Source organism: Eretmochelys imbricata, chromosome 17, assembly GCF_965152235.1.
Source record: "Eretmochelys imbricata isolate rEreImb1 chromosome 17, rEreImb1.hap1, whole genome shotgun sequence".
NCBI lineage: Eukaryota > Metazoa > Chordata > Testudines > Cheloniidae > Eretmochelys > Eretmochelys imbricata.
This window is the reverse complement of record NC_135588.1, coordinates 635,086-649,420: the sequence shown is the minus strand read 5'-3', so window position 1 is coordinate 649,420 and position 14,335 is coordinate 635,086. Positions and strand designations below refer to the sequence as shown.

The window sequence follows — 14,335 nt, the reverse complement described above, 5'->3', positions numbered from 1 at the left end:
CTTTAGAGTCCGGAGACAGCATTGTTGCAGATAGTGAGGAGGTGCGCCTGGCCACAGCCCTCTTCCCTGTCACCAGCCTCCTGAACCATTCCTGTGACCCTAATACTAGCGTGACTTTCAGTGGGACTGCTGTCACAGTCAGGGCATCGCAGCCAATCCCAAGAGGGCAAGAGATTTTCCATTGCTATGGTAAGTTGCCGTCCCTTTCAGGAATACATAGGGTACACAAGTGACCTTTCACCTCTGCAGTCCCTGCAGTATCATGGCCACAAGGGTAACATTTCCAAACATGTGTTTGGAGTTTCTCTGTTCTATCCACACATGCATGTGTGTGCACAACCCTGCATCAATGACCTCAGCATGAGACCTCCTATTCCTGCTGTTTATCTCTTACGGTCACTCTCTAGTTGCATCTCAAGATGTGGGACCCACAGTTTATAGCCCTGACATAGAGGCACTGGGCCACACCAACCCCTTCTTCAATCCCATTAATTTCACAGTAAGGCCTCCGATGTGGGTAGGAAGTCCAAAATGTAATGAAGCCGCAGATTAAATAGGTTTCAGAGCGGTAGCTGTGTTAGTCTGTATCAGCAAAAAAAACCGAGGAGTACTTGTGGCACCTTAGAGACTAACAAATTTACCCAAATACATTTGTTAGTCTCTAAGGTGCCACAAGTACTCCTCGGTTTTTTTTGCTGATACAGACTAACACAGCTACCGCTCTGAAATCTAACAAATGTATTTGGGTATATTTGTTAGTCTCTAAGGTGCCACAAGTATTCCTCGTTTTTTTTTACAGATTATATATTCCCTCTCAATCCATGGCAGGGTGGATTTTAGTCTGTAGTTAGGTATCCAACTTCCCTGCTTTCTTAATGTATCATCTCTTTGACTCATTATCATCCCTTTGTAGGGCCTCACCGATGCAGAATGAGGGCTGCTGAGAGGCGGCAACAGCTCCTTTGTCAGTATTTCTTTGAGTGTCAATGCCAGGCCTGCCTGGATGAGTTGGGGTCTGATGTCACAGGCATAGTAGCCACAACGGATATATTCTGCTGTTCCAGCTGCCATGCTTCAATGCAGGTAACTTTCATAATCACAACTGTGTAACTTTTGAAATGTTAGTAAAACTAAATGTTCTCTGCACTCTGGCATTGTACTGTGAGGGGCAAGGTGGGGATCTGAGTCCAGGGCCCCTGCTCTTCGGACTAGGCAGAAGTGAGGGATGGTCTCGTTATTCTCTAGCAACCCTCTTGGAAGACTTGTACTTCTCCAGCCTGTCCAGAGGGAAAGGTTGCCACAATCAATGGGTCCCACTCAAGTACTGTTTTCTCCCCACCCTCCTAATCTTCCAGATGTTTGGAAACCGCTTAATGTGTCTGCCTTGTGCCCTTGCTCTCAGTAATCCCTTCACAAAACCCACTTCTCAAGGAAGGTTTATAAACTAAAAACAGTCCTCCTAGGGTCCTAATAGGATCTGCGCATTACTGTCTCTTGCAACCACAAGATCATATGATCTTTGGCCTAATCCTCCACCAGCCTCCTGGTGGTCTCTTTTCCTGTTGGTCTGGTCTGGTCTTCAGATTGTAAGCTCTTAGGGTAGAGACTGTTTCATCTCTTTTTGTAAAATACCCTGCACAGCCATGTTGCTGTTTTAGAAGTTAAAAAACAACTGTAGAGCTATGAGCCCTCAAGAAAGAGGGAAGAGAGAGTGTGTATTTTCTGTGAAGATTAATTGGGTGGCCCATGCCCTATTTTGGCCCTATCTAAGTGGGCTCAGGCTGGCACCATTGCCAGGGCTACTCCTTCAGCTTTCTTCCAGAGATCTGAAGATATAACACCAGCACACAGACAGGCCCCTTTGTTTAAAGAATGGCTGGGAAACAGTGCAATAGCCCTGTAATACACTATGGGGTGTAGAGATACACAACTCTATGCTTTCTGTGTGCAAAAATTATTGTAAAGGTGGCTTGGTCTAGATAATTTAGTCCTGCCTTGAGTGCAGGGGACTGGACTTGACCTCTTGAGGTCCCTATGATTCTGTGACTTCCACAGGGGGAAGCTGTGCTTCGCTGTTCCAGTGGTGCTTGTACACTCTTGGTTGGCAGGGATTACCTCCTACGCCAGTTATGGGACCTTCAGCTGCAAGTTAAAACAGCACTGGGACTTCTCCAAGACAACCAGCCCAGTAAGAGAGCCAGCCATCTGTCTTGGACGTTGTTCAATTCATTACACAAGTAATCTTTATAGCAAGATCCTGGTCCCAGCCACCAGATGGCAGTTTTGCCCAAGCATTTAGGTATTGCTGATATGAAGCTGGAATCCCTGGGAGCACAAGTGGTATGCTGCTTATGCTGCTGATCAGACTGGGAGGCTAAATCTCATGTTTGCTCCACTGGAATATGAGGGAATTCAGGGAAATGTTGAAGGTTTGGGCCCAGACCCTATGTTCCAGAAGGTCCCCCTGCCCCCGGTGACTCTGCATTAGGTCAGACAGGCTTCAGACTGAAATAGAAATGGTGACCCTAGATAATTCTGCAAGAACAACATATAAAGTCCAGGGCTAACTGCTCAAGGCTGGGAGGTGGGAATAGATGGACCCAATCTCACTTCATAGACCATGGCTAGCTGGCAACTGAAATGGGTTCATGTCTTGTGGAAAAGTGCTTTTGTTCCCTGGATTTGCAGATCAGGCTGTTGAGCTGCTGATGAGGTGCCGGATGGATGCAGAGAACTTCCTGTCTGCAGAGCACATGCTGGTGGGCGAGATTGAGGATCACCTGGCACAGGGTTATGCCACACTTGGTAAGATGTCTTCCTGTCGCCTCTGGGGTCATTTTTGTATGGCTGGCCTATTAATTCTAATGTCAGTAGAAGGAGATTCCCTGATTAGTCTGTTCCCTTTCTCACCTCCCTTCTCTTATTGCAGCCCACTAAACTGACATAGCGGAATCTTCTTAGGAATCTAGTTTTAGCCACAGTCTCTATTCCCAGCCAACAGGGACTGGCTGTGTGACCTTGTGTGCCTCAGTTTCCCACTCTGTACAATAAGGATAACACCCCTCTGTGAGTCTTAGTTCACTAAAGTCGTAAAGTCCTTTGAGTTCCTTCCAGTGGCTATAGAAAGGGAGCTATAATAATCCATTCTTTCTTTGGCCAGGAAAGTGGCAGGAAGCAGCGAAGCACCTGCAGCGCAGCATTCAAATTGTGGAAACTCGCCATGGACCGTCCAGTGTGGAAACAGGTCATGAACTCTTCAAACTGGCACAAGTCCTCTTTAATGGGTAAAGAGCCCCATTCCCACTATCTCACCCTTCATTCTCCATCTCTTCCATGCTTTAGTCCATGTCCTTGTGTCTCTGAGATGGGGATGTGGCAGGAAGTCCTTGGCATCATTAGTCCCTTTGCAAGATGTCTTCCAGGACTCCTGGATGTTCTGGCAAAGGGGAGACATCTGCCCTTTATCCAGGATGAGGTGGAGGCTGCGAAGTATTTGGATCAAATGAAAGTTTCCTTCAGTTGGCTAGGGGCTCCACAACCATCTTGTGTTCCTTTTGGCATCCTTCCTACCCATTCCTCTGTCCCACTCCTGTCCTATCATCCCCTTTCCTGTTACTGCTTCTCTGGCATCCCAGGTACCGTGGAGTGTTCAGGCCCCAGTACTACAGTGCTGCTGACACTTCCTTTTAAAGTGACAGTGTCCCAGACGCTTTCTCTTCTAACCCATTGGCCAGCAGATCTCATTACTTTTTTTGTAGACCCCTTTCTTATCATCAGTATTTCTGGTTTAACTGTCTCCCACCTTGGCAAGAGTGGCAATAAGATAATATGGCTGTTTTTCCAAGGGTGAAGCACTTTGAGTTCCCCTAGCTAAAACAGGGCATTTACCTGATAGTGATGGGATGCCGAGGGTGAGTCCTACCCATGTGATCAGGCACCTCTTCCTTCTTTCACTGAGACAGAAATTCCCTGAGCTGTCCTGGCTTAGGGGGAAATGGAGGAAAGGATGAAGGGTGCTGAATGAATGACTTCATCAAATGTGCTGTGGGAAGATTGTCCCCTAAATCTTTCTCTCACTTCTTCCCTCTGTACTTCAGGTTTGCAGTGTCTGAAGCTCTGTGCACAATTCAAAGAGCAGAGACGGTTTTGTCTGTGCACTGTGGCCCTCAGAATGCCCAGGTCCAGGAACTGCAGGAGATGAGAGCCTGTCTGCTGGAGCTGCCCAGAAACCTCCTTCACAGGGTTGAGTGACTAACAAAGGAAGCTGCCATGTGGCAGGACAGCCATGCAAACAAGGCCTGGCTACAAGCTGGGTGAGCTCTGAAATGTCCCTAGGGAGGGCCAGGGAATCAAGCTGATCACTGCTGACATGGGAGAGGACACCACTGTGGTACTGACAGACGGGCTGTCTCATAGAAATGAATGTTGCTGTAGAATTTCTTAACATGCTTTTGAGAGCCCATTATGCGTTTTTTCTGAAGTTGTGGTTCTTCCCTGGAGGGTTAAATGTTGGTCCTATGCACGCAGCCCCCCCCCCCCCCCATGCCCACAGTTTTCGAAAGCAAACAATAGTGGTGAAGTACTATTCACCTATTGCCTGCCATTCAGCACACCTATTCCTGCAAACATGAGAGACACGGGGCTGGAATGAGGCGGGCAGCAGGCCAGGAAATGTAGAGCCACAAGATGAAGGGGATGCAATAGAACTTGGGCCAGAACAGTGGGGCTCACCAGAGGGGACATATGGTGATGTTGGAGGAACTCTGGGAAACTGGTATGGGGACCCAATGCAAACTGAACCAGGGCCTGTGTCACAAGGGAGAACATTGCGGCGCTTTGAGATGTTCGTGGCAAAAGCTCTTTTATTGCAGCATGTAGGCATAAGATTTGCAAGTTAAAATCTGTGCAGCAGAGCAGGGACCCAGCATCCTTCCCAGTTACCCCAGCCTTTCTGGAGGACTCTAACGTTGCAGGCTGCTGTCCATGGAGCTAAGTGCTCCTGGGGTCCAGGATTTTGCCAATAAAGAGGAGGGTTCCCGTGACGTCATCCCGCAGCACAAATAGGAAAGGTCTGTCCAGATGGTAGTCAAGGGGGAAGGTCAGGCGAGCAGCATTCTCTACAGGGTTTGGTGTGGATCTTGCCCCATCTTCATTTAGTTCCAGGACTGCCTTGTGTTGCACATGAGAGAGCTTGGTGGATTTGGGAGAAATCTTGCTGAAGTCAGGTGATGTGAAGAGCGACTGGAGCCCTATGGGAAAGGAGGAAGATTCCATTAGCTAGGAAGAAGGGGCCTTCTGGGAGGGTGAGGAGACAGTGCTGCAGATTGGGGCAATACTACTAGTGCTGTAGAGGGGAGGAGTCATAGGCAGGGTTGCCAACCCTCCAGGGTTGGCCTGGAGTTTCCAGGAATTAAAGATTGTCATGTGATGAAATCTCCAGGAATACATCCAACCAAAATTGGCAACCCTATTCATAGGGTCCATTGAGCTCATTGGGGGATGGTGGGAGTGGCACCCAGGCAGAGCCTATATGAGAGATGGAAGCATGAGCTGCAGTTGTCAATGAAGTGCATAGATATGACAGCAGGACCTAGCTTTTGACAATTGACTGCTTGTTCTCAGGAAGCTGAAGGAAAGAGCAGCTCTGCTTACTGCTCTGAGCCCCGGCAGCCTGCAGAGGGCTATGCTGTGTACATACTCATTTCCTGCAGTGTGCTTCTAAGTGCCTCCTCAGAGCTCAGCTTCAGCCTGGGTATGCTCAGCGCAGCGTGAATTGTCTTCAGCTCCCTGTCAATGTCACGGACAAACTCTGAGGTGAGACTCTCCTCAATCAGGGTCATGTTCTGGGTCACCTTCTGTGGCAGGAAGAACATAGCACTGACACCGCCTGTTAGTGGTAGCTGTGCAATCTGGAAGGGTAGTAAAAAAAAAAAAAAAGACAAGGAGTTATCTCTAAACACACCAGCAGAATCTCCCAGTGCCAGCTATGGTCTCTGAACCTTGGTTGGTTGACCAGCCAGCCACTCCATCTACCAGGTTCTTCCTTCCCACCCTGCTTATCTGTTACACCACAAGTCCCCCTTGCCCCTCCACAATGCAGACTTCTGCCCTAAACCCTGTCCCTCCTGCTGTGAAAGGGAATGCAAAATCTCTCCTGTGAGAATCTGTACTGAATTGCAGTATTGCTGTGGGGCACCGTGGAATTCTCAGCTGGAACTTCTACCCCTATACTGATGCTGTGCTATGCACAGTCCCCAGTTCTGGGAGTCTGACCCACAGTCAGCCCTGCCTAACTCACTAGCAACCTTTCCAGCTATTTCAGGAGCAGCCTTGATTAATTCCCAGAAGCAGCACTTTCCCTCCCCTGTCAGAGGGAGGATGCTTACCAGGGGGGTGGAGCTCCGCTTTATGTGTTCCTGCCTGTTCCTAGTGAATAACTTGCCACTTTTTGAAAGGCAGTGAGTCAGAGAGAAACTTCTACAAGAGCCTGCCCTTCCCTGCAACCTATCACTTTCCTCCCTGCCCAGCTGGGGATGGCTGTACAGACTGGAAAGACGTTTGTGCTACTTAAAGATGTAGTTGCTTGCCATATGATCATGGGGATGTGGAGTTCTCTGAGAAAACCCAAAGCTCTCTGCCCTGGTGTACAATGTAAGCATAAGAGTTACAGGAGTTTGGTGGGAGGGGCAGAACTCACCCTCTAGTGGGGGGGAGCTAGTGAGTGAAGATGGATCTTTCCCTAGTCTTGGGCGAGGTTATTTTGCACAGGGACTACCGTCTCTTTCTTGCTCAGTCCTTCACCTGACCTTGCAGTTGAGTTCTGAGTCGAAGCCATATCGCAGTAAGGCTTTGGGGTCCGACATCATGGGCACCTTCACAGATCGGTCTTCATCCAGGTGGAAGTCCTGCAGCGTAGTCTTTGTAGGGTCAAACTTGGTCTCCCACTGTCCTATTTTTAAAAATAAAACAGGAACGTTCAGGAATAATGGGAAAACCTAAGGCCTGGGTGTGTAGCCAGTGGAATGGTTTTGTGGTTTCATACATGAAATAGCCCTTCTTTAGGGGATTGGTCTTGGTAAGTGGAGGATGATAGAGGTGAGAGAGCCAGTTACTGGGATCAGCTATACTTGCAACTTTGTCTTATTGTTACTGTTGGCTCTCTAGTCCCTTCCATCCCATCTGAGGTTTAACCAGATTGGACACGAAGTCATCTGACATATGCTGGTTGGGTGGAGGAGCAGTTGGAGAGAGCTGATATTTTATTTATGTAATTATAAATACATAATTATTTTATACTTTATATGCACAAATACAAGTGGTACTGCTAATCTCCACCTACCCTTTGTGTATTTGCTCCTTGTCTTGACTTGTTAACTCTCCAGGCCAGGGACTGTGTCTGTACCCCTGTTCAGGGAGCACCCAGCACAACGTGGCCCTGAGCCCGACTAGGCCAATAGCTTCTCTTGTAATATAAATACTTGATGTCTGGATTCCCTAAAACGGCTCCCCAGTATCTCCTGTCCATGGAGAGGAGTGCTGTGGCAAGCACAGTCCCATCTGAACTCTTGATGAATCTCCTTCCATTGGGCAGGGCATTCTGTCTTTTTCATCCTTACAGGCTTTCATTTTCCTCCTTCCCTGACCCCTTTTTGCAAGCAGGTCAAGACTCAGCTTCCTGTGAGTAGTGATTCCTCCCCTGGGGAAGTTCTTTCCATGTTCATCAGGCATCTGTCCCACCTCCTTTACTAAACTCACAGTAGAGAATCTATATCCATGTATTCAAAGAAGTTTCCTCCTGTCGCTCTGTCTTTCTGCCTACCTCTTCAGTGTGCTCTAGCCAGAAATTGACCTTCCCTCCTGTGTTTTCTGGCATGCAAATAGGAGACCCCCCGTTTCCCCCGCCATGAATGACAGTAAGCTCTTACCTTTGAAATAAGCTGCCCCGATGAGGAAGATGCTGATGCCTGTAGGTATCTCCTTCAGGAATTTGACAATCTTTCCCTTGGTCTGTTGTTGCACCCAGTTGTTGATGTCTTGAAGGTCTGATTGGGCATTGCCAGTCAGCAACTTGGGCCGTGCTCCATAGGACTTCGCCAGCCGGCTCACAAACCCAATTTTCATTCTCAGTTCTGAGGGGCAGAAAGACCATTACTGCAGCCTACTCCCTCTATCAGAGACTAAATCCCAAGGCAATGACATACAGCTGAAGGCTTGGCAGTGAGCAACCCGCGCCCTTTCCTGACATACTTACAGATGTGTAAGCCAAGGTCTTCTAAATACCCATTGTTGTGATACACAGGCATGTGCAAACACCTAGAGAGTCTGACTAAAGCTGTGTGGGGAACTGATGTATTTATCTAAGTCTCACAGCCACATCCTATGCTGTCCTCTGGAAAAACCTTCAACTAATGGGTAAAGATGAGAGATAGGAACCAAAAGCCTGCCTGTAGCTGCCACTACTTTGGTGTCTGACTCTAGCCCTGTCCCTACACTCCTTATATGATTACAGCTTATTGAGGAGCTTGGATCTTCCTCAAGCCCTTAGGCTGACTGGGGGAAGTGGGAGATTTTAGCATTCTTATCAAGATGGTCTAGAGCAGAGTGAAACATGGCATTTTAACTGACGCTGAGGGGTCAAACAGTCTTATATGATCTGTCTTCCAGGCTAGGGCTGATCATTATTATAAAGCAAAAGATATAATCAAACTGTATCTGGAATTGAAAATACATCAGATGGCTCCTGGGAGGTAGGCACAGCTAGAGTGAGGTTTAGAGAGGAGATGAAATTATCAAAGCAATTTTTTCTTGGGTCCCTTCTGTGCCAGCAGCTCTGTTGCCAAGTGCCCTGTTGACACTTTTGATTTTAATAAACATTTTCCAAGCTCTATATAGGGACCCCCAACATTGTTACTGCATGGCGCAATCAGCACAGGGTGGAAGCAGTTGCTCAGGCTCCAGGCACAGCTGTGTCCTATAACTGAAGCCATGGGTGCCTGTGACAGTTACTCATCCATTTTGCTCTGCTGACTGCTGCTCAGGGACAAAAACAAGATAGGTTTTTACTTTTCTCCACAACAATGCGGGTGGCACTTCTTAAGCCCTTTGCAGGTGCAGTGATGCTAGCCAGTAGCTCCTTGTAGGTGTTGTGGACCTCAGCCTTGTTAAGCAGGTCGTAGAAGAGAGTACGAGAAATCAGGTCTTCTGTTCGCTCTCCAGCACCTGCCAACCATAAATAAGGGAGCATGAGGCCCCCCCTCCAGCCATGCACGAGTATGCATGAGGAGGAGTAGGGACTCACCTAGTAAAATACCAGAAAGTGCAGTAGCCACACTGAAGGGAGACAGTAACACATTGGCGGTGGGAGTCTTGCTCGACTGCTGGCGATATAGGTCATAGCCAAAGTTGGAGACTGCAGCTGCCAGTTTGTTTACAGGGCTTTTATAGAAGGGATCTTCCTCCTCAGCAGCCTCTGTGTTGCCTCCTTCAGGGGTACCAGAGTCCTTGCAGGCACAAGAAACACTTCTTTAGAATTGCTATGTATCAGAAGGGAGGAGCAGTAATGATAGCCAGAGAACCGTTCACCTTCGAAGTGCTTTACAGACATTCCTCTGTAAACTAGGGAAGTACTGGCCTTGTCTTACCATTGGGAAAACTGAGGATCACATAGTATGTCCTAGGCAGAGCTGGGAATAGAACCCAGTCCTCCCTGCTGTACCTACTAGAGATCCCACCATGCTTTTACCTAGGCAGAGTAGGACTTACCTTTCTCATTTCATTGCCCATTATGATCCTAGGTTGTCCTTGGCAACTCTGGAGGATGGTGCTTAATATTCCCATTTAGAATTTTAATTCTGGAAGTTTTATGTTCCAGGTTTCTCACTCTCCTTGTCATGTTTTGTATCACGCTCACCTGCTCTGTAGCAGAGTCCTGAGATCTGCTGGGGGAGGCTAGGAGCCCTAGCCACAGGAGAACAAACAGAGTCTGCATGATGGAACCTAGAAGGGAAGAACACAATAGAGCTGTTTGCCCTAGTCAATCTGCCTACTTATTTGTTCCAACTAGCTCTGTCTACTACACCTAGCAGGAACTGCGTTTGCATCTCTGTCTGCAGCAGGACCTGGTGTGCACAGCTGACCAGTTGCAAATCCTCAGCCTTTGGCTTCTTCAGCTGCTTCAGCTCCAGCTGCTCTAAGCTTCTTGAGATTGTGGCATGCACATTTGTGGACACATGGGCAGATGTGCCTGTGCCCAAAAGCAGAGGTAGAGATGTGATGCAAATCACCCTGGCTCTCAGACAAGACACCAGACTCCATGGCCCTGAAAGGTACTAGATCAGATCAGTGCACAAGAGACGCTTCTTGCTGCTTTACATCCCATACATTCAAATGTCAATATTCATACAAAAGCAGCAAGTGCAACAACTAACACTGGATGAAATAAAAGATAGATAGTTAACGGGCTACTGCTGTTGTCCTGAACATGCATACACCCCCTGCCCAGCCCCCCAATTCAATTCCTAGCCTCAGTCTTGCTCACTGAGTAGCCCTATCCTTGGAGGATTACTGCCTGCATGAGCACCTTACTATCACTCTCACTCAGTAGCTGTTTAAATAGCAACATTGATGGGCTCCAAAGGGAGTCCTACGAACTCTTCCTCACCCTAAATGTATACCATGGGGTAGAGGCTAAAGCAGAGAGGAGGTAAAGGACAGGACTGGGCTTACTCAGGATTCCTGATAGGAAAAAACCACCAAGCTCCCTAGAGCCAGTAATCCTGTTCTTTTTCAGAAATCCAATGTTAACCTCTCCAGTGTCTGCATGGGAGGATTCTGTACAATGATGTGTCTGCCCAAAGGGTAGTGTTACCCAAATGTTCATCCTGGGTAAATTAGAGCAATTGCAGGGATGCCATGTCCCTGAGGTCAGATGCCATGGGCTGGGTGAAAGCCATGTTTATATAAATTCCAAAGAAATTAAAGGAAGGGCACTTGTATTTAACTAACCCCTGTGATCCAGTGCAGCCAGAGGAGTAGGAGTCTGCACATGTGTTTCAAATTAAATGCAGCTCTGAAGCAAACATGGCTGTTGGTAGAATTGCAAACTCTTAAAGCCACGTGTCCAAAACGACTATAATTCAGGGACCAGCCTTTCAGGCAGAGGATTCCCCTACAAGAAAAAGCTCCCCCAGACCCTCTCTCCAGAATAGCAGTTTTGCTTTAGGAAACATGATGTGCATCTACAGCATCCCTGCCAAAGGAGATTTCTCTGTAGCATTGTTTCTGTTTAGAGCAGACATGAAACTGGCTATGCAGTCCAATTTCACAAAACTGCATCTATGCTCAGACACCATCGCCCACCCAGGAGAGCGGTATTCTGGATTTCTTTCCAGTGCAGAAAATATGCTCTGAGTAGAGCTGCTGTACTGAACCAAAGCAATGTTAGGTGGCGTGATGGTGGATGTGATTCGGGGACTTCTTGTTCCTGTGAGAGTGAGCCTTATGGTGGGGATTTCTGAGCAGGCCTGCCTCCTGTGGCACATGTGAGCAGAGAGGTTCTGGCTGGATGCTGTCTGAGGATGCCTGCTGCAAGCAGATTCTTCACCTGGCTTTACCACTATGCGTAGTGTGAGAGGTGTGCTCTGGGCTAGGCGTGAGACGTGGGTTTTCCATGAAGTGTGGTCTTTGTTCTGAAAAAAAGCTCTACAATACTCTGCTCCCAACTGCTCTGTGCTCCTAGGAGCATGAGAATGGAGCATGCATTCCCAGATCTTATCATCTTTGCCAAGATTGTCACCACCCTCATATTTCTCAGGCTTTGCCAAGAAGTGATTTCCATTTTAGAATGACAAAGCCCTGCTGAGCCAGAATGGGCCTGAACATCTGGATTCTATTTTTGCAGTTATGATACACACAGCCAAAACTGCAGATAGAAAAAGTCCTTACTGGAGCAGAGCTGGGGTGATTTCTAGCATGACTTTAAAATCTATAGCTATGTTTAAAAGGAGAGGAAAAGATCTAGAGCACACAGTCTGTGATGTTAGACTCAGAAAGAGCAGGTTGGGAAACAAGCTGAGAAGATGCTTTCAAAGCGCGAATTGTCCGATCCCTGGATCTCTGCAGCTCTAAAATAAAACAGCATTTCCCCCAGGCTAGAGAGTTCTGAAGGTCTCTAACTATCCTTAAGCACATTTGAGTGTGGGATATCTCAACCACCCCACCCATGAGGTCTGTTTCTCTCTATTGGGGGGTGTCTCAGAGCACCTCACCGAGAGGGTCTGACTGAATTTTCTGCTAGACTTAGATATTTTTCTTTGCAATAGTAACTAACTGCAACACAAGTGCTAATTGATGCAGCATTGTAACCCCTGCCCATCCATGCTTGGTCCTCAGAGCCTCCAGGAGGGACCCTTGTTCCCAAGCACATTTCTGGCCCTCAGTCCCTTCAGGAGGAGCCCCATGACATCTGGAGAGCCCCAGGCCCTCTGTGAGAGTCCCCCATTTCCAGCCTACTCCTGTTCCCCAGGAGGAATTCTACACTCCCCAGGCCATACCACAGCAAGGACCATCACTCTTGTCTCCCAGGCCCTGCAAGAGAGCTGCCCCCCCCCCCGGGGGCTCATTCCTGTGCCCTTCCCATAATTCTGGGTACTCCCATTGCTACTAGCTGAGGGCCAACAGGGCTGGAAGCAGGGTGAATTGCTCCTTACCTCCGACTCCTCTCAGCCAGTGCTGTCTAATGTTACCACCCTTGATGAGAGTCTGGACAGCATGGAGTTTATAACAGCCACATCTGCTTTCTTTGCTGCCTGCCAGCAGACTGCTCCCAAGCCCAGCCTTTAGCAGGCTTCAGGTTACACTTCCCAGGGCTCTCTTAAAGTGGTCTGCTCTCATTTTTGATCCTGTGATTGTCACTGCATTGTGCTTGCTTTAACCCTTCACTTGATCCAGCTCCCAAAGCAAATCCCATTATTTGAGAAACAGTCAGTGGTTAAAGCATAAAACTAAGAACCAAGTTCTCTGGCTTCTATTCTGTGCTTTACACAAGCTCCTTGTGTGACTTTGGGCAAGTCAGCTCCCGTCGCAGAGCCCCAGCTTCCCCATCTGTAAAATGGGACTATTCCTTCCCTACCTCAGGGGGTTATAAAATGCTTGGTGATGGCTGTGTGGGAGCTGCAGTAGCATCATTAATATAGCAGCAACTTTAACATTGAACATAGCAAGAACCTCGACCCAGCAGCAGGATCCAAATACTGATTTAAAGCAAATAAGGACCCAGGAGCGGCTCTAGCCAAGCTGCAGGTTCAGTATTAACAAGAATGTTAATATGTTCAGTGAAGGAGAGATGGGATGGGACTGTGGCTATCTGACCATTGCCTCAAGCAGCTTGTCTAGAGGGAAATGCTGAAAATGTAGTGAAGGCAGCTGTGCCAAACCCCATATGTGGGATTGTCCTGGAATCTGTCCCTGCTGTGCTGCAGGCCTTACTCTCTAGGCAATGAGAAGCATAAAACTGACTTATTCATACATGCACTCATCGCCTATAGGCCCTCAGCTAACGGGAAGAGGGGATGACTGGAGACCCACATGAACTGCAAACCAGCATCTTTGTGAGCAAAGCAAATAATCCCAGCTGGTTTCTTGTGGCTCAGTGCTGCTTCATTGACCATGGCCAAACGAGAAAAAACAGTCTTCCTGAGCAGGAATAAGATGGACAGTTATGGCCTTATGTGGAAATTACTTCTGGACTTGTATTGTAAGCAGAGATCAGAGGAAATAAGCTTGTCCCTGTGACCCCTTCTGCGTTCACCTGACGCTGAATGACACTGGTTGTTGGAGATTAGCAGTTGACATTTCCCATGTTTTTCTCCATTTCCTCTTTTTAATGTATGTGTTTTGTACTAAAATGCACTTTGTGGAAGGCTTTGGGCTGATTCTTACTAAGGCCTTGTCTACACAAGAAAGTTGCACCAGTTTAACTATAGGTGTGATTTTAACCCATGCAAAGGCTGTGTGAATACACCTATTTTGCTTTAGCTAAGTCAATTAGTCCTTTTCTATGTGGAGAGTTGTATCTGTTTAACTGAAGTTGTGAATTTAAACAAACTTAGTTAAACCAGTCCAAACCCTCCATGTGGACATTTTATTTTGGTTTGAGGAGCTTATTTTATTTAAAATAGGGCATATTCTTTCTGAACAGCATTAGGCTTTACGTCATGGACATTTTGTAAGTTTGATATTCATATGGATTTGCTAAAGTGAAGAAATTCAATAACATTTCAAATATGAAAGTTATCAAGAAATATTAATTTAGTGATGGCTTCACCCTATGGGCAAT

The 14,335-nt window shown here is 47.4% G+C and overlaps 2 protein-coding genes across 6 annotated transcripts in view; one reads left to right on the top strand and one right to left on the bottom strand.

Moving 5' to 3' along the window:
- SMYD4 (SET and MYND domain containing 4) overlaps positions 1 to 14,335 on the top strand; it is a 37,181-nt gene that overhangs the window by 6,899 nt on the left and 15,947 nt on the right. For all 4 annotated transcript variants that reach the window (XM_077836967.1, XM_077836968.1, XM_077836969.1 and 1 more), the window contains 6 exons: positions 7 to 189; positions 914 to 1,083; positions 2,056 to 2,188; positions 2,689 to 2,805; positions 3,161 to 3,284; positions 4,098 to 5,814. In XM_077836967.1, coding sequence (XP_077693093.1) covers positions 7 to 189; positions 914 to 1,083; positions 2,056 to 2,188; positions 2,689 to 2,805; positions 3,161 to 3,284; positions 4,098 to 4,251 — 881 coding nt within the window. In that variant the 3' untranslated portion in view covers positions 4,252 to 5,814. The remainder of the gene's footprint in view (positions 1 to 6; positions 190 to 913; positions 1,084 to 2,055; positions 2,189 to 2,688; positions 2,806 to 3,160; positions 3,285 to 4,097; positions 5,815 to 14,335) is intronic.
- On the bottom strand, positions 4,990 to 12,727 carry SERPINF1 (serpin family F member 1). 2 transcript variants are annotated; one of them, XM_077836973.1, is made up of 8 exons: positions 12,708 to 12,727; positions 9,911 to 9,996; positions 9,299 to 9,500; positions 9,064 to 9,219; positions 7,926 to 8,129; positions 6,807 to 6,949; positions 5,699 to 5,909; positions 4,990 to 5,249 (listed from the first exon to the last, which is right to left on the bottom strand). In XM_077836973.1, the coding sequence occupies exons 2-8, from the start codon at positions 9,986 to 9,988 to the stop codon at positions 4,990 to 4,992; spliced, it is 1,254 nt and encodes a 417-aa protein (XP_077693099.1). In that variant the 5' UTR covers positions 9,989 to 9,996; positions 12,708 to 12,727. The 2 variants fall into 2 exon arrangements, with proteins under 2 accessions (XP_077693099.1, XP_077693100.1); XM_077836974.1 differs by lacking the exons at positions 9,064 to 9,219; positions 9,299 to 9,500; positions 9,911 to 9,996; positions 12,708 to 12,727 and adding an exon at positions 8,252 to 8,274.